General features: G+C 32.4%; 3 protein-coding genes across 3 annotated transcripts; 2 read left to right on the top strand and 1 right to left on the bottom strand.

Moving 5' to 3' along the window:
* Window positions 1-7472: 7472 nt before the first annotated feature.
* TRIADDRAFT_52457 (uncharacterized protein) lies at window positions 7473-12076 on the top strand (the record flags this gene model as incomplete). The annotated part of the gene is made up of 5 exons (XM_002108910.1): window positions 7473-7550; window positions 9348-9434; window positions 10305-10418; window positions 11632-11748; window positions 12014-12076. 5 exons carry the CDS (start codon window positions 7473-7475, stop codon window positions 12074-12076), a joined length of 459 nt encoding a protein of 152 aa, XP_002108946.1.
* Window positions 12077-14195: 2119 nt separating this feature from the next.
* Window positions 14196-19279, bottom strand: TRIADDRAFT_63553 (uncharacterized protein; the record flags this gene model as incomplete). Its single annotated transcript, XM_002108175.1, has 20 exons — window positions 14196-14331; window positions 14933-15052; window positions 15120-15194; window positions 15267-15343; window positions 15439-15524; window positions 15613-15664; window positions 15788-15886; window positions 16026-16129; window positions 16261-16311; window positions 16417-16514; window positions 16785-16861; window positions 16966-17019; window positions 17091-17180; window positions 17245-17305; window positions 17570-17682; window positions 17770-17853; window positions 18027-18169; window positions 18358-18475; window positions 18587-18717; window positions 19237-19279. 20 exons carry the CDS (start codon window positions 19277-19279, stop codon window positions 14196-14198), a joined length of 1812 nt encoding a protein of 603 aa, XP_002108211.1.
* A 1189-nt stretch (window positions 19280-20468) lies between these two features.
* TRIADDRAFT_20368 (uncharacterized protein) lies at window positions 20469-25155 on the top strand (the record flags this gene model as incomplete). Its single annotated transcript, XM_002108909.1, has 21 exons — window positions 20469-20576; window positions 20838-20895; window positions 20977-21051; window positions 21184-21224; window positions 21562-21633; window positions 21778-21864; window positions 21937-22099; window positions 22205-22285; window positions 22538-22605; window positions 22772-22876; window positions 22972-23085; window positions 23166-23257; window positions 23363-23483; window positions 23574-23720; window positions 23826-23915; window positions 24001-24096; window positions 24319-24474; window positions 24550-24613; window positions 24699-24750; window positions 24864-25023; window positions 25099-25155. 21 exons carry the CDS (start codon window positions 20469-20471, stop codon window positions 25153-25155), a joined length of 2007 nt encoding a protein of 668 aa, XP_002108945.1.
* Window positions 25156-25231: the final 76 nt, after the last annotated feature.

The raw sequence follows: 25231 nt of genomic DNA, 5'->3' as shown, positions 1-25231 counted from the left end.
TGGCGAGCCCTCTAAAACGGTTGAAAGATGTTCGGCTATAGTGTTGCCTTAAATTATGTCTTTAAACTGTGAAGTAACATACTTTCAATTTGGCTCAAATTCCATCTAGACAGATCAGTAAAACCTTGAGCAATCGGCTATTGGCATTTTTATTGCTTTTTATCGCAATATTGAATAATTTTATTTCTTTAAAGTTTCTAATACAAACTATCAGTCGCTCCAGCTATTTACAAGTCACGTCGTAATACCGGTTTATTTTATGGGCGTGGCTGTTACTGATTGAAAGCTGTTACAGTTCCGTCATAGTGTAGCCCTTAATTAGGCCTTTAAACTTTTAAACTTTTTAAGCATTTACTCTAAATTTTGCTAAAATTTCACCAATACAGATCATTACAACCTTGAGCAATTGGCACTTGATGTTTTTATTTTTGCTGCATTGTTGAGTTATTTTCATTTCTTTGAAATTTCTAGTACGAGCCATAAGTCAGTAGTACTGGACGGGGTACAGTACTGTACAGTACTGAAATCACGCTGAAATAGTGGTCTAATGCTCTGTATATAAGTAATTAGTGATGATAATCCCCCGACTGTCACTGTACTCAGAATCCCCTCTCTGTGTAGTGGTCAGGGATTGATATTAGCTATTAATTTTTAATCATAGCTCTCTCTACGTCTGATTTACTTAGGCATGGGCCATTAGATGGTATATTTTTAGTGGTCCATGACTCAGGGCTCATTTTTCCGGAACAACTGCGTCTATTGTCTACGGTCCAAAGTCTGATATTCTACAGTACAGTACAGTACTGTAACTTAATGACTGTCGATTTACTGTACTGTACAGTACTGTACTGTACTGTACGTACTGTACTGTACAGTGTACAGTACTTTATTTGTACTGTAGAGTCGGAGCGTGCGTATACGAGTATACCGTACTTTACTGCACTGTACTGTACTGTATAGTATACATACTTCTTTAGCGGATTTTAATAAGATGGAAGTAACTGATCGCAGCTGATCGATTCATGAGCGACAGCTAATCCATATACTGTACTACACTGTACTGTACTGTAATTAATTTTTACACAAAATCAAATTCTTAAGAATTCTTACATGTTATACCACCTACAGTGTACTGTATCTGTATGTACCGTATTATGCGTAGAATATCTAGTTATTTGTGACATCGATAGAAAATTTACTTTGTTGGATCATGGCTACTCAAAATTCTGCAAACGAACACATGCAACTAGACTGGGATAACCGAGAATATATATCAGCAATTACAAACAATATCAAAAAAGTGACCAATATACTCAACGCTTTTGGTAAGTTAGCATATGATTGATATTAACCAGTTATGAAACTTAAGGTACTGTACTTTACATATATGCAATTTTGTGTAATTAAGTTTGATCAGCATTTACTCATTATTTCCAATACTGTTCGAAGAGTCTTAAACAAGTATACTGTATTCTCCATTCAAGATGAATGTTAGATATGATCCGAAGGCTTACATAAACAACCATTTACTATACTGTACAGTACAGTACTCAATATACAGTACTAGGAGAGAGACCCTGAAAGACTCACAGTGTCAGCCTCTCAGGTCTCTAGTGAAAGATATTTCAGTAATCTTGTGGGTAGAATTTCCTCGCTATATCTAATTAGTACTCAACAGTTCACTGCAGTAGACGTAAGCCGTTAAAGAAGCTAATATTGCTTCATATATAGTAGTAGATAATTTATAATTGCCATACAGCCGAATCAATTGTCACACTTGCATTAGTGCGTTAAGTATACCGTAAAAGTGAGAACATTGCACAGTATGTTAGAGGATCTATACTTCTATAGTATACCTATTGTACAGCATTATGAATATGCGTATTTAGTAAATACAGCTTGCCTGATGTCGACTTCATCACTGAGGTACAAAATTTGTACTGAACCTTTTGCTACAAGGAGTAACAGTGCTAAGAAATTGAATTCTTTCTTTTAGTAGTCTCCATGTCTGTACGGTTTCTGATCCTATATCTGTCATTATGCTGTATAGCACAGTACAATACTGTACCGTAAACATACTTAACTTATTTTTTAGTCGTAAACTTCTTTCACAGTGTCCATTTAACTCCTTCACTAGCTACTACTCTACTCCTTGAATGAATACGTGACTCTGCATATGATGAATCTATGAACTATAGTAGGCACTGTGCTGTATGCAGAGACAAAGACTGTAGTCTTGGTAGGATATTCATCGAAATATACGATCTGTGATTGTCTTCCTATAGAAATATATTGTAATTATCATGTCATCAGAAGTGCATGTATCTTTAATCGTATACTCCTACGTGCCAATAAAAGCTGTCTACAGTCTAACAGTCACCAGATCGTTTAAAGCTGCTGGTCTAGATGCTTTTTATTAGATCAACTTCTTGAATACGGTATATGTAGGCGGCAGTAGGCCTGAGAAAAAGAATTGATAAAATCAGATTTTTACAGTATACCTTTCATCTTCTGTGCTTCTTAAAATCTAATAATAACATTATATATATCACTTCTGAAATACGTTCCACTATAGATATAACTTGCAGATCACGCTTAGCGAATTTGAATGAAAAACTAACAATGCTCGAGAAGAGAATTGAATATCTAGAAGCTCAGGTAAGTAAAATTGAAAACTGCACTACGAGATTTATAGAAAATTACCTAATTTTTACTGCTTAAGGTAAAGTCTATCAGGATCAGGGACCAACTCTGATAGTATCAGTACTGTATAAAACAAACGTTTTCTTCAGTACCTGATGAACCAAATGGCACCCGATAACTATAAAATTAAAATCATGAAGTTGAAACAATCCAGCATATGTATTCACTTAACCATCTAACAAACTGTAAATGCAAATTGTTATTGCTTAATGACTGTACGATAGCTAATTAATTAGCGATAGCGACTGACAATACACTCTATGTACTAATAGATATACTGAAATATACGGTATATACTGTACATATATACAATACTATTTAAGTACTATGTTGCTGTGATATGATTCCTCTTTCTGGTATAGTATCATTACATAAACTAGATTGTAACGACGCAGCACTTTATAGAGTACTTAATATGAACAACGATAACACAGTTTAGGACGGTATAATCCAAATCTAACATTTAGCTTATAAACTTTGTGCTGTAATAAAATACCAGCTGTATTGCAATGATATAAAATATTACAAGATTTAAAATACTAGTAAATAGTAAAGCTCTCCATTATAGTTCTTACATTTTTGATAAAGATAGGATTCTAGTATAGTGATAAAATTAACATAAACATGTCATTAATATAGGTTATAAAAGGAGGAGACACCTTATCTTGAACAAAGCTTGGTTCTCGAAAGATTGCACTGGAAAGTATATATCCTATGGAAATAGATTCTTTATAGCTTATGCGTACAATATTTATGCTTAAAATAATATTGATGGCGCTACGACATGCGTTATATCGGCTGAAAATAGGATAATGTCATGGACTGTGATTCTTTAATTGTAATTATATATATAATTGAATGTCTAAATTCTCATTGTTTCATAATGACAATAATTTATATATGGAGGCACGTAACTCTGTTGAGTAATAATGAACAGTGCCAGTAGTAGTATAACGTACCTGCAGGCTGCAGATGGTTCGACTTCTACTGTATGATACTTAAAAAAATTCTAGTAACCCATGATGTATATTAGACGAATAGCAAGTATTGGCTATAAAAATTAGTGCCATCTTGTACATTTATTTTCTGTCGTTCTGATTTCTAGTACCGTAAAATACTAATAATTCAATAGAGACCTTTTAGCCCAATAATGCTATTAAGATAAAAACGCTAGTAGTACAACAATACCGTAATAGTTCTAATTCGATACTTTATAACCAATCTGCTCCAAAATAATTTGTATTGTGTCGTATCGTATTTCCAATTAAATGTTGAATTACTTAAATTGATATTATTTCCTGCATTATAGTGTACTGAAATTAAATATATATCGATAAGTATATATACAGCACAGGCGTGGCATATACGAATTTTAAATGGAATAGTTTTAAGACTAGGTGAGGAACCTCACAACCAAACTTTCTTTATTATAGTGATCTAACCTTAATGTAATTTTAATTCTGGAATCTTCGTCCTTCCCCAGTTAAATAACAAATTTAAATCATTTTCTTGAGAACTGTCTATGAATGTTATTGTTCTGCCACTGTGAACTATTCGTTTAAGTCATTCTTAAAAGTTTTTAAAGCCTCAATATGTGATACTGGAAATTAACATAAATCTTTACTAGAGTATTAAGCTGAATCTTCATTGCATTTTATTATTGAATCGTACGGTTAAATAATTTAAAGTGACGATTCATAGCAATATATTATGAATATAGTTCAGTCCTAACAAATGCGGTAACATCCAACAATGATACTGGCTGATGGGGTTATGGCAAATGATAACACACCAAAGTAAATTCGATGAGATAAGTATTTTTGTCTGTAAGCATCTCTATATGCTTACTACAAATTGATACTTAAGTACTACAGTAACATAATTATTATAATATCGGATGCTGCTAATGTAATACAACGTAGACCCCTATATTAAAAATTACCAAGGAAATTTTATCCCGTATTTCGTAATAACATTCCTTATATAACATATTAACGTCGGATCACTTATTGAAACAATGAAATAATTATCGTAAACTAGTTAAAAGATGCTATTTACTCAGTTATCATTCTGAGCTTATCATTTCCTGATATAGTTATGTTTGATAACAATAGTAATTATAATAAATATATAATAAAACTAAATTGCTACGATAGTGAATACACAATGCCTATTTGATATATACTTGTACGCACTGATTAATTATAGATATCACCAAATTGTGCTATAATTGTATTACGTTCAGTCAACGATGAGAAGATAGAATAGGAGCGGAAAACCCGTATATATGGTGTATTCCATTAGGCAAAATAGGATAAACTCGTCAATATTGTAACATTATACTATATATTTGCTATGTCTCCATAGAACGTAAAGTATCGTTTCTGCAAGAAGCACAGTATAAGTTATATAAATAGCACTGTAACTAAAAAGCAACGCAGTATTCGCTGTCCTCTGAACACTAGTTGTAAGCCTAAACAGAAATTTCTTTCTGGGTCCTAAATCTTTACTGCTGTTGTGTATTTAAATGACTGGAGTGAAACTAGTGGTGATGTAAGTTTCGAATTCTATCTTCCTTACATCTGCATCTGTCACGTTCTGTAATAGTTACATAATTAGTATGTTACCTTCTTTCTATATATGGTTAAATATCACGATGTTATTATCACGTCATGCGTATATAGATGTAGTTATGGTACTATATTAAGCTTATCTATATATGTATTCTCATGTTGCCATACTCGGTATGATATCCTATTTGTAATGTCTAAACTAGGGAAACCTTTCTCTTAGTGATGATCTTGTGATCTACGCCAGTAGATCAAAGGTCACAATAAAGAAAGTATATAAACTCATTATTTTAACAATAAAGTTAGTTCTTCAACTTAATTACTGGGTCTCCTTGCTGAGTGCAGATCTAGTACTTGTTACAAAATTTGGAAATTGTAGCAGCATCATTTTAGAATTAAAATACCTATCTTCCTTTTCTAAATCAACCTACCTTTATCATAACATGGCATCACTTGACCATATGAGAATATAAAAATAGATTAAATGTACTGGTACTGATCTAAATCAATGTGTTACATATTCCGAAACGTGGGAAATGCTTATTGGCCACTACTCTATATTTTGTAGACCATAAAAAGCATTACAGCTGACTATGCAGAAGGTATATGATTATTTCAAGGTAGATTAGCAACTGATATACTGTAATAAGCATTATCGTTCATATATACGCGTATATATAGATCGTGCATTTTAGCTATATGTTAGTATGAGCCGTACCTTCATGACATAAGCCCTAATCGTCTCTTCATTAGTTATACTGTTTCGAGCACCTGCTGTGCTATACTCATTCAAATAATTGACTAGCTGAAATACATATGAAGACGAAGAAGTATATACTAGACTTGCTAATACGCGTATATCTTCACATGACGTACTACAAACAATGATATGGTCAATACAGTATATAATAATATTCACTAAAAATTGTATAGTGGGTAATAAATCTTAGATAGTAAATCTTATTCATAATGGAGATTAAACATTCAAAGACATTCAGTGTATTGAAAATAAGATTACAGTTAGGAGAGAAATATAAAGAAATAACAGTGACAAACTACAATTTACTCGCGTACCATATACAACATAAGTAATTTAAATTACATTGTAATATACGAAACACAATCGTGATCGTAACGATTACGAGTATATTTTTAGACGGACTACAAAATATAACGACAAACCTAATTGATAATTTGAAAACTCCATTACGTCAAGGGGTTTACTGAATATTCACATGACTCGGCAGTATTTCATTAGGAAAGTCAAATACAGCAAATTACTATAGTATGAACTATAATTCTTTAACCGAATTAAACGAATGACCATTATCTGATACTATACAGCGTTAATATTATTCGCCAATCGAGGTACTTAGCAATGCACATACAGGACGGAACGTAGGGTACTCAGGTACTGTACATACAGCACAGAAGTATAGTAATACACAGGTATGTAGTAAAGTAGTAAAAATATTTTTCTTCGCAAAGCAAGATACGATATAACAACAATTTTACTAGTTAAGAAGCATTGAAAATATTCTAAACTTAATTAAAGGATCATAATTATAATAGCATCTGCTGAAGTCCAGACTTTTTCTTTTGTTAATTCCCCTTTAGACACATTATAAAAATTGAACTTTAAATAAATTAAATTTAATTGACTAAATCACGTGACGCCGTGAGGTATTGAATTAAATTTTGGACATTTTAAAAGAAGACTTATTGAAAAGGAACAATTCAACATATGTATAAAGGCATGAACTACATTACTACAGTATATAAATATCTTGAAATCTTGTAGACTTCACATTCAACTACTACATACGCGTACTTCTAATTCACCACCTTGAGTCATAACTATTGGAAATCGTCAGCGTAAGCGCAAGGTGATAATAGCAGTGTAATATAAAACTATCTTAATAATAATCAATAAAATTCTTGCCTTACTTAATTTAATATTTTAGGACTTTCAAAGTTAAAGTCTTACGCAGTTACTCTATTTTAATAGATCTTTAAAATTGTTGTAAATCTGTTTAAAGGTTACATTTCTTCAATCAATAAGACAAGATTACTAATGTTTTTAACTCAAAAATCTTTTGTTACGATACCATGACATTATCGAATTATCATCTCACTAATCATATCTACTTATCTACTGCAGAATCAAACTTTATAGATTATAATCATTACCGATAAACCATGCCTCGAGTTGTACCTGATCAAAAATTTAAATTTGAAAGTGACGAACTTTTTCGCAAGCTTAGCCGCGATTCAGAGGTATCGGAATAAAAATTCTTGTCTGGCATTTTGATTTATTCCAATAGTGGCAATAACAATTTATCGGACAATAAGTTGAAAAATTGTATTTCTGGCTTGATTAAATCACAAAAATTTCGAAATAAATTTCTGCTATCATGTAATTACTGGTTGATAATCTGGGTTATAAAAATATTTTAGCAATTTTGACAAAGCGGAAGTATATCATCATTTTTTATAATCAGAGGAACTGACTGACCTTATTCTTATTCCCCCCGTGTCGGTATGAATACCTTTTAATTGTAGCAAATCTTATGTTAGAAATAATATTTTGCATGGTTTATTTTAAGATTTGATTCTTTCATACTTCTAATTCTGAGATTACTTTCATTTAGTTCAATGTAATGGGGGTATGGTAGTTCAAGGTTAAACTCTTTTCTGATTCCATGTTACAAGGATAATTTATGTATATCAATTGCATTGGGCATAGTAGTTCCTTCTTTGTTTGATTTCAGATCCTATAAATTTATGGCTATTATGGTTATTTTTATTCCAAACAAACTGTATTTACTGCATCAAATGGTGTTCATTTCATAAGAACTAAATAATGTTAAATTAGGGATTACTATGGCACGACTGAGTAAGACTAAGTAGTCGTGTCTATAACCGAGCTAACGCTTATGATTGAGGTAATCTTTGTACCATGACGAATACGTATATATCGGATAGGATCACAGCTTACATTTACAATAAGTTTACAGTTTGTATGCACTAGTGTAATGTAGTGAAATCTAAAGTTTATAACCCGTCGTCGTCAAATTACAGTACTGAAATGAGTAAGCTTGCTTACTATAATGTTGCGTAGACTACGGAGTGAGACCCTTTAGGATAAGGGTATTTATTGCAATGGTAGACTACTGTATAACAATAGATCGCAGACTTCGAATAAGATATATTGTAACATATTACTGGGTTACCGATCATATTTATATTTTTGTAGTTCGTATTAGATATCATATATAGAAAACTGGTAAATTATGATGATACATCACAGAATTCAAATAAAATCACTTTAATATCTCATATTAAATTACTGTAGAGGTTTAATGAGCGTATTAAAGTGTTGTATCAGTATTTGATCACAAGCCTATTACTAGTTTTCATAGATCTCATTATTTTGTATTATCGTAAGAGTATTTTGTTATATTAGCGAAGTTATTACTTTAATATTGATTATAATATATATTCACATATTGCTCTCAAGCATTTAATCTTATTTGTCGCCTTCACTAACTAATTATGTTCGGACCGTATATTTCAAAAACAATTTCTGTATTTTTACTTATTGCCATTTTATTGTATAAAATTGATACAATTCTCTACTTACCGTACTCTGTTATTCGATAAAATGGCTATTAATCATTACCTACTGTAATTACTACCGCTTTGCTTGAGAGATGAAATAAAACTTTTTTGCAAGTAATTTCCACCGGAAGCTTATTTATTTACAGCTCATATTTTTAATTATTATCATCTTTTTATATCATACGATCGATTACTCTGTTATTTAATCGGAAGGATTAAGTAATTACTATCGTACGTATTATTATATGAAACTTATTATCTCTTCAAGAAGTAAATGAAGCTTTCCCTCAGCGATTTCTAGTAGAAGATTATTTGACTACAATGGCGCTAGTTATGCATATTCATAGCGTTGTAAAAGCAAGAGCGCTCGAAGCCATTAATCCTTCAGGAAACTGAATTACTATCCGTTATTTTACTAGTAAATCTTATTGTACAATTCTCTGCTGTAAATAGATTAAATACGCTGGTTTCCCTGATCGTTCCCATGAAGAAAGAGTCATGCGATTTCAATCGGATTGCCGAGAAGGTTATTCGATTGTGGTGAGTTTTCTTGACTGACTAAATTAGGTAATAGTAGTCTAAGCTATGATTTGATACTAGTGATAGACTTATTTCATGAAGATTGATGAAACTAATTCGTATGAAAGGATCACAGTACTGTGTTGCAATATCTTCATATGGTCCTACAGGATAATACATGATAAAAGTACATGAATGGTGTTACTGATACTGTACAATATCTTTCTTACTCATTTATTCTTCTCAAATATGATCTTTTTTATAATTATACGCTAGATTAATGATTTAGTTTTAATTTTCGTTATTAATTGGAGCACGATATCTTGCTTGATATGTGGTCATTAAGCTTTGCTTATTACTGTAGAAGTTGATGATTTTTTACGGTTTTAAAATAAGAGTATTTTAACTAGATAGGCCGCTCATGGAATATTGTTCTCTGCCGACTCACGAATACTTGTAGTTTGATAATGCACGTTAGTTATCATTATGCAAGTAAATAAATCAGGCTTCTGCAGTAATAGATTGAACCCGATTGAGGTAATTTTAAAACTAGATGTAAATCTACTACCTTACTCTTATCGGCTTTGCTAAAAACTCAATCCCTTACCACATACTTGAAATTAATCTCAAAACTTTATAAGCGAGCATGCTCCTAACATAGTACATTAGATTATGCTAGTCTTAATCAATTAAATGAAGCGATTTCATAACTGCGTTAAATCTCCAGTTTAGATATCTGGAATATGGGTCATTCTATGCATTCATGTAATATTACTAATTCTAATGCCTTAAAATTTAGCCCTTCATGTATATATACGCCTATATGTATATGCGCTGAATTACAGTATATCTAGTTGGTTTACTTAAATTAAGGAATCTATTTCTTTATAGACGTTTGTTTCTACAGGTACCAATTTGGAACTGCATTGTAAATCAGCTTATAAAGATACAGAAGATAAAATGGACAGAGATTACAACGTTGACATCGATAATAATGCTGGAAAGGTAATTTTTATTTCGATTCTATTCATACCTCCTAATTTAATATAGAATGTCCGAGGGAAGATACAGTAGTTATAATACACAGCTCATTAAAGATACAGTAAAAATTTTATGTCCGCAGATTCTGAACTATTTTTCTTTATTACAATTAAAATGACATTACCATGATGGGCTATATATTTCACAAGATAGATTAAATGGTAATAAAAGTTTGTAAAAACAAGACGATGGATTGATAGTTTGATACTGTATTGTATAGTTACTAGAGACGATTATAGAGCACCATTATTAAAATCAATTTACGCAAATTCGAGTAGAAAATACGGAATTATAGCGTAATGAGAATTTTAGATCAAGTAGCAAATATAGGTGTACACTATGACTTTAAAAAGCCAAGACATTTATAATGCTGTTGGAATGATCAATATCTAATCAATTAAAAGTGTGACAATCCTTTTTATTTCCGTATAATTTAAAGAATAAATCTGCAGTAGATTCATTTTTAATATGTGTCATCGTAATCTATTATACTACAGTATATAGTACATGAGAAAACTATATACTGTATTGTTATACCAGAGCTGTAAGCGATTACGTTTTGCCGTGAGTCGTATCCTGACTTGCTTTTTATTACAAGAGGTGGATAATGAAACATACATGTATCCATATGCTTTATCATAAAATTAATATAATTTTACTAAGAATCTTTACAAGCAAGGACTTCTAATTATGTAAGTTCACGTCTAGTATGGATTAAATTTAAGCAAAAATTTCAAATGAAGAATATTAAAATCTTTTGGATTTAAATCACAGTTCTGATATTATAGCTACTGTATGCTGCATGTTTTATCATTTTTTTGCATAGTTTCTGTTTACATTTCAAGATAAAAGTAAATATCTGTATCTTATATGTGTTTCCTAAAAAAAGAATTTCATATATACGAAGCAAAGTGCCTTGTACCTCATTAAATTCCTTCATAATGATATTCTGCACCATTTTATGGGTGTTACAATCGTTTTTTGTCATAATAATTAAGGTTAAATCGAGTAAAGTACTTAAAATTGTCATATTTATCTATAAGTGTAAGGTCTTATGGTGCGGTGACTATTGGGGGTAGTAATATCCCATACTGCGCAACCGTTATTTATCGTTGCTCAATTAATGTAAAATTTTCATTTTAAAGATATCTGCAGGTATTTTTTATTTCTAATATAGATATATTTAACAAGCTCATTTATTATGAATGGTGTGTGCGTAAAGTGGAAGGGATGGTTAGACGTTCAACGCTTGGAGGGTTTAGGATGTTTAGAATTTAACGAAGAAATGGCCAAGGTGATAAATCAGAAAGATTAATTAGTTTTAATTGTTTAGATTGATAGAAGGTGTTTAAAATATACTGCTTAACTGTGTATAGGTAGACCTCTAAAGATCCGTAATAGGATAATATGCTCGTTTATTGCACTACAATAATTTAAAATCTTTAGATATATATTCGATATTTTGGAGACCCTGCATAGTTAATATTGATTTCTTAATGTTGCATACCTTACTTATAAGTTTTATCTGAGGTGATTGTAATTACTTATTGGTATTCTAGGTGGAAGATCGGCTGTTGCGTGAGAGTTTACAATTATCAAATGATCATATATCGACTTTTTGAGTGGTGTCTATGACAGCGAACGAGTAAAAAGTATAACCTTACAATAATCTATATGATTGCGGTGGCGATATGTAGTACATGCTGTGTTTCCAAAATAAAACTTTGCCGAATACAGAACCTTATATATTTGTGACTTTTGTAAATTTTAATATCGTATCGGATATATGAGTAATGAATGCTAATTCTTATAAGCGATAGTAAGCTATTATAACGGGAAAACATATGTATTTGTGTGTACAGTATAATAAGAGTGGATTATTGCAAATGTACGTTACTACTAGTAATAGCAATGGATGGTATTTCTAATTATTAACTAATTGTCTCCAAGTTAAATGATAAAGGTTGGTCGAACTTTCTGCATACGTCTATCGTACTAGTACTATATAATTAACAGCGATTATAATAAATCTTAAAGCGATATCCATGTATACGTACTTATAAATTTTATCTATCAAAATAACTAGTTTCGTAATGCCCGTTGTAGATTATTATTATTTACTGTACGGTATAGTTAATGTTGTTCACTGACTGCAACTACATATTACACTCAGTTCTCATAATATAGTACATGCACAACAGTATAATTTACAATACTGTACTACAGTACATCAAAACCAAAAAATTACTGCATTCAACTTGCTAAAGGCACTGTAGTATACCGCAGCGTTGTTGATAATATAATAATTAATGTTATAAAGTTTTAACTGAGACCTAAAGTAACGCGTAACTAAAAAATCATGCAGTTTTAGCACAGCGTAATTTCTCCATTAACAAACTCATATTGATTATAATTAATTAATTATAAATCAAAGTTGGCGTATCTAAACTTATACGTAAAGAACTTATGACGCTTCTAAATTCTACTAGAGGTTATTATTGTCTTCAATCGAGCAATAAACTCATTAAAAATTGGTTCCTTCAGGAAACTTACTTTCGTTACCAGATATACGTACGGCGCTGGCACGTGCCACCCTAGCGTGTTTATCCTGATAAGGTAACGTAAGTACGTAAATAACTGTAATCTCTTACGCCTAATAGAGGTTATTGTTGTCATCAATCACGCAATAAACTCATTAAATTGCTTCATAGTTATCATATACACCACGCGTCACTTGCACGTAGGCTCACCCTAGTAGCCGTTTATGGGAATAATGCTATCAATAATAAATATAATTTATAAAGAAGCAAAGACAATATTCCTAGACTTTGCATGTTATACGGATCCAGATAATCCAAGAGTATTTCTATCATAGCTTCTTATAAACCTTAATAACAGAAATATTTGACATTTTAATTTGTAGAGCGGTAAATGCCATCGTCATAGTATTAGTAGAGTGGCTTCGTAAGGGTCAGTCTTAGATGCGCACGTATTCGAACCTCATATGTACTGTATGTAGAACCTTCTAGAATGCTCATTCTATGTATACAAAAATAATTACTAATAAGTTCTAGAATATTCCATGGTAGATTATATATATGAGCGTTGCTGTCATATTTTATTAGTTCGTATTTATAAGTCTTAATAAAGTTCTATACTTTGCTAATACGCTGTCTCTACATTTGCTCGAGAACTTATTGCAGCCATATTGCAATTGTTTCCGTTTATTCGGTACAACAACAGAAGCACTTGTTTTGAATTGTATCATCGTGTCTATTGTACAAACTTGATAACGTTTAAGGATCAGAAAATGTAAAAGTATAAACATATTATCAGCTAGTAATCCCTACTGCCACGCCATATTTAAGTATCAATACCCTAATATGAATAATAGATTGCTTTACGGAATCTATACAAAGAAATTTGTTTGAGGCGTATGCATTACGAGAAAGATAATGGATACAAAAAAATGAAAATGAAATATGTTTACAAAGGTCGTTGTTGAGAACAAAATATTATAAATTTACAGGTTGAACCAATACAGTACTCGGCTATTTAAAAATAGACTGGGTTTACCGTAATGAATAGTTAATTGATGCAAGTAGATAAATTCAGACTAATAAATCGTAGAAATTAAGTAATTTAGAGTCTACATTAAACATATGTAATTTGGCCAATACTAGCAGCAGCGCGTATGCAACATTATTCAGATAGAATAGGTACTTCTAAATAGTATCACTGTTAATCGATTGCTGTAGCAAAAGCTAGCTGCAGTTCACGAAAAGTTCCTCCAATCTTTCCAGAAATCATAGCTTTTTCAGAAATAACGGTCTTAATGTTAGATAGTTCTTCGTAGCAAATTCTACATTTTTCGAGCCTGTAATAAATTTTTAAACTATTAACGTAAATAGCTGATAGCTTAGCATTACGCAACATGGATAAAATAAGTTAGGACAGAAATTGCTGCATTAACCACAACGTATATTACTTAGGGTGTTCTCTGTCATAGTAATACAGAATATTGGATTTTTCATTACTTTAACTCTGCATAGAAGAAAATGATAACTCCTACATGCTCAACCCGAGTTGTGAAAGTATATATTACGGTAAAGATCTTACACTCACTAAAATTAATCGCATAATTGAGATAATATTTATATAGGGTCAAAAAATTGTTCTTCTTATGGTATATGAATATTCAGTAGCGACAAGTCTACGAGCTAAGAATAAAGTTATTTTATTGTCTCATAGTAAAATATAAGCAAGCACTTTTACGCTGAGTTAGGGTAGGTATCTACATCGATCTTTCTGAGTGGTTCAAGCATCAATTTGTGACAGTCATGTTAAAAATAGATTATCAAAAGCTTTTACGGTCGAATTTAAAAGAAAAGGCGAAGCCATCGAGAATTTATAAACTTGGATAAAATATTTAAAGAGAATACTGTATTAAGTAGCTATAAGTATAATAACTGGCTAACCTTTCTTCTCTTGTAATATCTACACCAGTTACGAAATCTGTAGATCGAAGAGTGGATTTGATTAAAGATCCAAAGTTTTTGAGGATTAACCGAAGCACTTGGCAGGCCACGCGGATATAACTGGGTAGCGTGGAGTATACGAAAGCATTAGCATATATCTAACTTCAAGTTTATCATTTAAGCTTACCACTCCCGTTTATCTTGAATTAGGGTTTTTACTTGAGGTAGCGTATAAGCACAAATATCGAGGGTCCATAATTTACTGCGCATAATCAGAAATAATAGTAAGCTTAAATAGTCTGATGCAAGGGTCTAAATTAAAAATAATCCTTACTGGTTGCGTATCAATATGTTTAATAGGTCTACTAGAACGGCAGTGTCTTGAATTTGAATGGCTTTATCAATTGAATCCTATCATGCACAAAAGGACGATTGTCATATCTTAAATTGCCTGTATCTTATGTTATAATAATCTAAAAGTAACTAAAGAAATTTTAAGTTTTTACCTTTATATTTCCGTTCATCCAGGGCTCATGGATAGCATTCAAATTCTGAATTCGATTACCGATGACTGAACAGATAACTGAATGATCTGGTTATAAATAATAGGAATCAATTCAGGAAGATGTGGTTAGGGTTATTGGTTGATAAGAGAAGTCAACAAGCGTTTCTGTATTTACCTTTTAATAATTCAAGTAGTATTTTATTTTCATCTATTTTGGAGTCTGTTTTCTGTAGTAAATATAGATTGGATTGAATTATTTATCATCATATGCACATATAATTCAAATCTTCTAAATAACAAAAACTTTTAGAACCAGCCAGATAAGTGCAAAATTATCCATTCGGACTTACTTCAGTAGGAAAAAGTGATAGGTCTATTTCCGGTGCTTTTTCTTTTAGCGTAACAGATACGGCTTCCGATGAAATAGCAGAGCTTACTCTTTTGTTATTCTAAAAATAATTGATTATTACGAATTTCAGAATACCGTGACTAGATTCTAAAAGAGCTGATTAACTTCATGGACTAAACTTGCTTAATTACAGTAGCAATACTAAATGATGCTGAAATATCAAACTATACGTTATATACCTGGCAGGACTGTAAGTCATCTGCATCGGTAGTCTTCTCAGATAAATTTTCTACTTCGCACTTTTCATTCGATTTCGACTGTTTAGTATCACCTACAGCACCAACTAAATAATTGGTTGGATCATTAAAGCATCTGTCAAAGCTGCATAAGAATGTGATGTCTGAACTCATTAATAGCAAGGGTATTGAATATAGCTAATGAAGTAGACAAATAGCTTTTAATAAATTACTATACCTTCGGTTTTGAAGGGATCTACAGGGATATCTTTAGGATTGCTATCGCGTGCTAAGAGTTAAATTACAATTAATGAGATTTATATCTAATCAAGCTGTTTTATGGTAATATTATAATTACGAATTTTAGGTCTAGAAGTAAAGGCGTCCTGGTAACCCGGAGAGGAAAGTCGCTCAACTTCGCCCATATCGGTTAAGGATTGTCGCTGTGAAGTGGGGGCTTTTTCAGAGTTTGGAATTTCAGACGTTTCCAACCTTCAGCAAGCGTATTAATTGTTAGGTCTAGTGTATATATATAATGAAACTAAAATGCGTTAATTTGCACACTTTGAAGGTTTCGTTGACGTAGTTGCAGGACGCTTCATATATTCTGGCGGTTTGCTACGTAACAGTACATTAAAATGCATCAGGGGTTGTTACTATGATAAAATATCATATGTATGTCTTGCTTATGTAGTAATACTGTTATATTTTAATTAAAACTTATTATAGACTAGACACAATTATCGTATTGAAACTTTTTACCTAGCTATGTCGACTTTCGCAGTATGATCTTGGGTGATACCCATGTGTTGTCCACTAGAGCCAGTCATGTTCAATTTCTGTAGTTAAATCGCATAGGTAGGTAAAAGTTTATTAAGATCGGTATAAAATAAAATTTACTGTAGTTTTATGGTATTACTTTAAATAATACATTTCATTTCACCTCTATATCAATAATTGAAACGGAAACGTTCGCTTGATTGAATGATGCACCGATCTAATGTAGTGAAAATAATAAGGGATTAAGACAAGTGTATGATAATATAATTATGATAGATTCGCGCATACCAACTGGTTAGAAGTAACTGTGAAATCTACAATTTTTTCCCATCCAACTTGCACAGTATCATAGCATCGTATTGGTTCCCAGTTATATACCTACAGACGGATAGACTTGATTTTAATTGCAGTGCTCCATAAAGGATCTTCGTGAATAAATTACCTTCAAAACATCTTGCAGTCCGCTAAAAATAACTGAACCATCTTCACTAAATTTAATTCTCCTAAGATTTATAGTTTAAAATAAAAATATCTTAATCATTAAGCTCTTTATAGATAGAATCTTGCATCAAATATTATTCAAGAAGGTTTTAGTGACCTAATGGCACTCGATTCCTGTTCCGTTGAAGAAACCAATTGAAACGTTTCAAGGTCCCAAAATTTTACGGTCCTAATTGGAAATTGATTTAGGAGGCGTAACTTTCATTAATTTATTACAAAACTATTGTAACTCCGACGGTATGAAAGAATAATTAAGTCTGTAATACCGATCTGAACTTCCTGTTGCAAGTAAAAATTCATTGGGATGAAATTCTATAGTGTTCACTGGTCCATTATGTGAGAATGAGTGTAATATCTTACCGGCAGTTAAATCCCATAACTATTTTGATAAATGAATGTTCAGAATCACTATAACTTGGTAATAGTGTATTCATGAAATATTATAAGAAATTGCATTCAGACCCACCCTAGCGCTACTATCTGCACTGCTAGAAACAATCCATCTCCCATCAGGGCTAAATTCAATTGCAGTAATTCCATCTGTATGACCCTGTAATCATTAAATTTATTTCAATATCTATGTGTCCAAGCCATAATTTTTAATATATGTACAGTCTTTTAGCATCTAGCATAAATCGTAGGCATAAATCGTAAGCATTATGTAGAAGTCCTACATTCTAATCGACGAGGAATAAGTCGCAGTCTAACTGACTAATTAGTAACCTTATAGGTAAATATGCAACCCTTTCTTCTGATATCCCAAAGTTTGACATTCGTGTCAAGTGAACCGGATGCCACAAAATCACCATACGGATGAAAATTGAGACTCTGAATGTTTGATTTATGACCAGTTAAAGTCCTAACAACTATATAAGTTGGTAATTATAAGTCATGTTGAAATCGTGAATTTTTTCCTATCCAGGACTGAGAGTGTTAACAATAATAGCAGATAACGGAGCCTATAGCGAATTATCTTTTTTACCAGAGGAGGCGTCTATAATCACAAATTCAGTACGGGGTCATAGAGGATTAGGTTGATATTATAATTACGTACTCTTAGCAGAATCTAGATCCCAAATTTTCAACGTTCCGGATTTCGATCCCGCCATTACTAATTCTTCAGTCGGATTAAATTTTACACACTCAACAGGTGAAGTGTGACCAGAGAGGCTCTGAAAATGCAGGTATCGAATACAGGAAAAATTACAATTTATACAGTATAAGTACAATTGTGATACCGGAAATAAGATATTCATAGATTGTGTAATAATACTTGTACATACCATGATTACATTCGGTTTACCAATAGCCCACATATTGACCTTGTTGTCTTCTCCACCAGTTACCATAACACGTCCGGATTTAGAACCCAATGATAAGCAGTTTACTGATGAAGTATGAGCAACGAATTCTTCTGCGAGGATAAAAGATAACACTGTAGTGTATCTAGACATATTTCGGATAAATTTATGTAACAAGGCAGAATATTATATACAGTACAGTAGAATAATAATAAATTTCTTATCGTATTCGCTTGTATTATGCTATACTTCAATGTACCATAAGAATAGTATTATATATAATTATTGAAATGCTGAAAATAAAATATAGAATTCGATAGTGATACATTATAATAAATATGTAATCAGCCGAGGAAATACTTAATTAATTTGGGAATATTACTGATTATATTCAATTTATATTTATAAGAGTTTGCATTGACAGGATAATAAGATGATGTAACAATATCTTGCAGAAGTACTGTTGTTAAGAAATGCTGAAGTTAACTGTAACATAATTTCGATTGATTAAAATCCAGGCTTACACATAAACAAACTGTTGCTGAGTAATCATGTAGAGATCAGTAAAATAGCTACATGGAACATGAGTCGATCGGAATGATGTTCTTAAAAGTTGAAAGTTAATTAATTACCTAGCTTCCAGGCGCGCTTGCTAGACTGAGACTGGGCAGCCATTGTTCTAGTTCGTAAAAATCGATGACAAGTTTAACTGGCTCGAGATACAGTAATAGGGATCTTCTAGCACGATTATAATACCAGGTGTAATCGCGAGATCAGTGAGATTTATTATATATCAGTAGCAAATACGTACAGCACTTGATACCTCTGCAGTTTACGATAGTGCAAGAGGGAAACTCACTCACTACGAAAGAATGGCAATAATACAAATCTTCGGTGATTTAGGTTTGGACCGTTTGGTACAGTACATTACACAGTGTACTGTACTGTACAGTACAATACAGTACAGTACAGACTGTACTGTACTGTACAGTAGTGCACTAGCATCATGTCATACTGTACAGTACAGTGTACAGGTACTGTATGATATGATGCTAGTGCTAAGTTGCTATCATCTAACTTGAGCAGGCTGATGCTTCATGGATTTAACGGCTGCTCAACTGCTCAGGTTTTAATTAAATGTCTTAGGTACAGACCAATACCTTTATGATCTATATAATTTACAGTACAACACTAGTGCAGTAATACTATGTAGACTCTACAACGTACTGTACTGTACATCTGATTACTGCGCACAAATATCACTGAGATTTTATTTCTGTAGTAATTTCATAATTCTCTAATTTGTAGCCGCGTACTAGCGCGTAATTTTTCTGGGCAGAACGGTCAGAAGACGGTGAAGCAAACCAAGAACTAGGGAGTGATAAAAAGTAGTAATTAATTTTCATTAGGATTCACTAAAAGTTGATGCAGTATTCTTATTGGAATTACGCAACTGGATAAATAATTCTGCATTTTGACCGGTTCACTTACTAAATAAATAGGTAATTTTCTGATGAATTATATAATCTTGTACCGTATGTGATCTTCATACGGAACTGTGCGAGTGATCTAGAGACTTAAGATCACTCGGCAGATATGTCGTATATTACGTAAAATGCGTTGATTAAAGTTAATGATGTCTTTACGGTACTGTGCAATATATAATAATAGTGTAAATATGAAGTTTAAATGATTAGCGTTACCGTATGGAGCACATCCACCTATCAGGGCTGCAATGAATTACCATCAAATGAATTGAGTGATAGGGCGAATGACTGTTATCTTACTTCCGTATTATTGTAGTTAAAACATTTCCAGTACTCTGTCGTAAAGGATTGCAGGATTGGCACTATTGCACATCATTATGGAGCAGCTACTGCCCGTCATTAACAAACTTCAAGAAGTTTTTATCGCTATTGGCGCCTCAAGTGATGCTATTCAGTTACCTCAGATTGTAGCTATTGGAACTCAGGTAAGGATTGTATTGTTTTAACAACATTTTAGTCGGAATGGGGTTACAGAACACTACGTGGGGCACATGAAGCATTTTGAATGCGGATTGCTACAGTATTGTAGTGAATATGTTTTTATGTTACCTATATTCAGCTTAGATTTACGAAAGTTTGCATAACAGAAGACTACTGTACACTGTACAGTATAGAGCATATGTGAATGCTTAAAATGAAGGCATGCATTCTTAGTGGTTATATTTCTCAAATTTATGAACTTATAGAGTAGCGGTAAGAGCTCTGTTCTGGAGAGTATAGTTGGAAGGGATTTTTTGCCTCGAGGTCTGTTGGTGCATGTTTGCAACTTTTGTTAGAGTAATGACTACTATAATTATCATATTTTTAACTGTGTTTCATGTGTAGGCACCGGAATTGTCACCAGAAGACCATTGATATTGCAGTTGATTCATGCTAATCCAGAAAGCGAAGAAAAAGGTTGTACTGAATATACTGTAAACTAGTACAGTATTAACGTACAGTATTGTGTCTACAAATTTAATCTCATTCGGATCAATTTTACTACAATTCAATCTTTAATCAAACTTGTATTTAATTTTCATGGAATGACAGATCAACCTGAAGAGTGGGGAAAGTTCTTACATTGTGATTCGGTTAGTTTAGCATTCTGTTTGTTGGATACTTTCTTTAATGGCCTTAATCTACCAATACTATACCATTATAATTTTGAATGATTACACAGCTACTGCATAATACGGGTACATAGGACTATTCAAAGTACATTACTTCTCTGAGTAGTTCACTAGTCATCTAACACAGTAAATTGATGGAGTTGATAGGGGCTACCGTACGGCGTTTATGGATGATATTACTGTACAGTACATGCTCTTCAGGGCGGCAGATTATACAGTATAGAGCGACAGTTAAAAATAACACTGAACGATTATTAGATTACTTGCAAAGAGTTGAAAATTCTTAAAATCCATGTAGATATTTACTGACTTTAACGATATCATGGTTGAAATTACCAAAGAAACAGAGAGAGAATTGGGCCTAGGCAAGGTGACTACTGTCGTTGATACTTTGAGCGATACGAGAGTGATAGATACACAGTGTAGCACCGTAGCAAGACAATTATGATTGATTCTTATTGTGAAAATCTAAATTTTCTTTTAAATCTACTAAAATATAAAAATTATATCGAAGGGTATATCATCGAAACCGATTCAATTAAAAATCTATTCACCTAACGTTCTTAATTTAACTTTGGTGGATCTACCTGGACTTACAAAGGTTTAACCTTGGGTGAAATGTAATACTCGTTGACAGATTCCTACTGTAGATATTCATACTTTTTAATTATAGGTGCCAGTTGGTGATCAACCTCCAGACATTGAAAAACAAATTTATGATTTGTGTTATGAGTATATCAGTAATCCCAATTCTCTTATTTTGGCTATAAGCGCTGCTAATGCTGATATGGCTACATCAGAGGCCATAAAGTTGGCTCGCGAAGTCGATCCTACAGGTTTTCCATGATTTTTTCTATAAAATATGTCATCAATTTAAACTCAAGATTGTGTGAATTTACATAATACTATCTACTGATTATAATAAATATTTATCTTGTTAGGAAAGAGGACGTTAGCTGTAGTCACGAAGCTTGATCTCATGGATGCCGGTACAGATGCGACTGATATTTTAACTGGTCGCCGTAAGTTCTGTGCTACGTATTTAATAATTTTCAGTCTAATGTAGATTCTATAGTAGAGGAATGCTTGATACTTAACGTACCCTTGGTATGTATGTAGATGTATATATTTTAAAATAGCTATCGATGTAATTCTGTATCCTTAAACCTAAATTTTAACAGTGTTATTTAATTTGCATCGATTATAACTCTGTGGCCTTAAACTTAAATTTTAACATTGTTATTTTATTGCTCTTTGATTCGCTATAACGCCAGTCATCCCCGTAAAATTAGGGATTATTGGTGTGGTAAATCGTAGTCAGCAAGATATCAACGTTAAGAAGGTAATAAATTTTTGTCATGTTTGTGAGACTAGCCAATTTAGCCCTCGGTACAGTCCAGTCCTAGACTGGACCTCCTGTTTAGGGTAGTCATGTTGTAATTTAAAATTGTATACATGAAATCCCTTAAAGATATTTGTTCTTTATTATTTGCATACTATCATTATAGTCCATTAAAATAGCCCTCGGTGATGAAGCCATATTTTTCCAGAAACGGTACCCTGGATTATCTGATAGAAATGGAATCCAGTATCTGGCAAAAACCTTAAATAAGGTATACGTAGGTTCCTAAATACAGTACATACGTACTAGTATTGTAATATGAAATTGTGTAGTATTTTTTACAATACTATGTCTTTATGGATACAGTTATTGCTGCTTCATATTCGTGATTGTTTACCGGAATTAAAGACACGGATAAATCTGAAGTTGGCATATAGCCAGCAAACACTCGCTACTCTTGGTGTACCTATAATAGAGAAGGTTTGCATATGTTTGATTAACTGATTTTCTACGATGTATGATCGTTTAATTGTGTTAGTGGTGTCTTGTTAATTTATCAGGGACCTGAGTTATTAAGGGTTATTACCAAGTTTGCTGCCGATTATTGTGCAACTATAGAAGGGACTCATGGAAATATTGAAATAGCGGAACTGTTAGCTCACAGTTATAGCCTACTATTATTGGATTTAATGTTTTCATATTAATTTAAGCACTATGTAAATGGCAGGCGATTAATTTTACATTTTATTGTTTTCAGCATTGGTGGAGCACGAATATCTCATATTTTTCACGAAGTTTACTTTAAGACCTTGGAAGGAATCGATCCTTTAGGGGGCTTATCGACAACTGATATCCTTACGGCAATAAGAAATGCTACGGTACTTTTGTATTACGCTACTACATGAAGTAGATTTATACTATGTGACAGACCGTACAGATGAATTTTCTTTCATACAATATACAATTAGGGTCCGAGACCCACGTTGTTTGTTCCAGAGTTAGCCTTCGAATTACTGGTCAAGAGACAAATCAAGCGACTTTTAGAGCCTAGTCTAAGATGTGTACAGTTAGTCCATGAAGAAATGCAGCGAATCATTCAGCATTGCATAACTCCGGTTAAATGATATCTAAAATTTGCTACAAGTGTATAATCGCAGTGTAGCGTAAGGTATTCTCACGATTTTGTAGGTAACTAGGCATACTGTATGCGTATTTAACAGGATCTTCATAGATTTTCTAAAGTTCACAATAGAATTGTCGAAGTTACGAGTGCTTTGCTTAGAGAACGCCTTGAACCTGCTAATTCGATGGTTAGTAAATTACTTTTTTATAGATTTAAGATTTTACAGGAATTTATCTATTATATTATTATTATAAGTTCCCTTCTTTCTATAGGTTGACAATCTCATCGCTATCGAATTAGCTTATATCAATACTAATCATCCTGATTTTGCATCGGGCCATGAAATTATTGCAAGGATGATGTCGGAGGTATGTTTATATATTATTCAATACCGAATGGCCTGGATTTGAGATAATAAATAAAACATTAACAGGCTGGTGAAGAGTACAAGAATAGACGTATTACCCGGGTATGATAATTGTGAAACTCAGTTATTTAACATTATACTTCTATCAGTAGTATCTTTTGATGTCATAAAATCTATTGTAAGTTAAGTTATATACCCCTGTATTTGTTAAAAGAAACCTAAGCCTAGCGTGGAAAAACCTCCGGTGGAGTTACAGACGACTTTCGAGAATAACAATGACCCGTCTAGTAAAAGAATAATTCCATTTGGTTATCTGATGAACGGAGAAAATGCAAGAAAGGATGATTCCGACGTTAGCTTCAAGTCTAAATCAACTATTGTTAAACAATTTCTATGAAGAGGTTAGCCTACAAATGGCAATGCTAACATTAGTATAAAAATAAAACCTTTGTAGGAAAATGCAGCAAGCTTCGGGCGGGATTTAACTGATCGAGAAAGAGTAGATGCTGAATTAATTAGTAAGTTTTTATATTATTTACAGCTATTTCTTAACTATGTGAATTACAAATGATGCTGTAATGTCAACTCTTGGTTCGTTCTTAGAGCGTCTCATCAGGACTTACTACGATATCGTAAAGAAAAGCATACAAGATAGGTACAGCTATTCTAAATACCTTGGATTTCATTACATTACTGCCCAGTAGATCTTGAGATACATTTAAATCTAAATCTTCACTTGGATATTAAAAAATTGTTTTAAACTGCTAGCGTACCAAAAGGGATAATGCATTTCCTAGTGAATAACGTAAAGAAGCATCTACAGAGTCTATTAGTTGAAAGGCTGTACATTAAAGAAGAAATCACTGAATTAATGGAAGAATCACCACACGTAATTGAAAAACGGAATCGGACTATACATATGATTAAGGTATTATTATTCGATTTTATATGAGGTCTATATGTATTTTGGATTCAAAATATCTGGTAATATATTATTATGCAGGCACTAGAGAAGGCGTCTCAAATAGTTAGTGACGTTCGTGAAACTCAGCTTTGGTAACAGATATTTTTTACTTATTAATATAACATTTTTGGAAATTAAAATAGAAGTGATCTGTAATGTAACCCGTACTTCC

The sequence above is a fragment of the Trichoplax adhaerens genome, genomic scaffold (genome assembly GCF_000150275.1).
Source record: "Trichoplax adhaerens TRIADscaffold_1 genomic scaffold, whole genome shotgun sequence".
Lineage (NCBI taxonomy): Eukaryota > Metazoa > Placozoa > Uniplacotomia > Trichoplacea > Trichoplacidae > Trichoplax > Trichoplax adhaerens.
The sequence above is the reverse complement of the archived record's forward strand: the minus strand, read 5'-3'. Positions and strand labels throughout refer to the sequence as shown.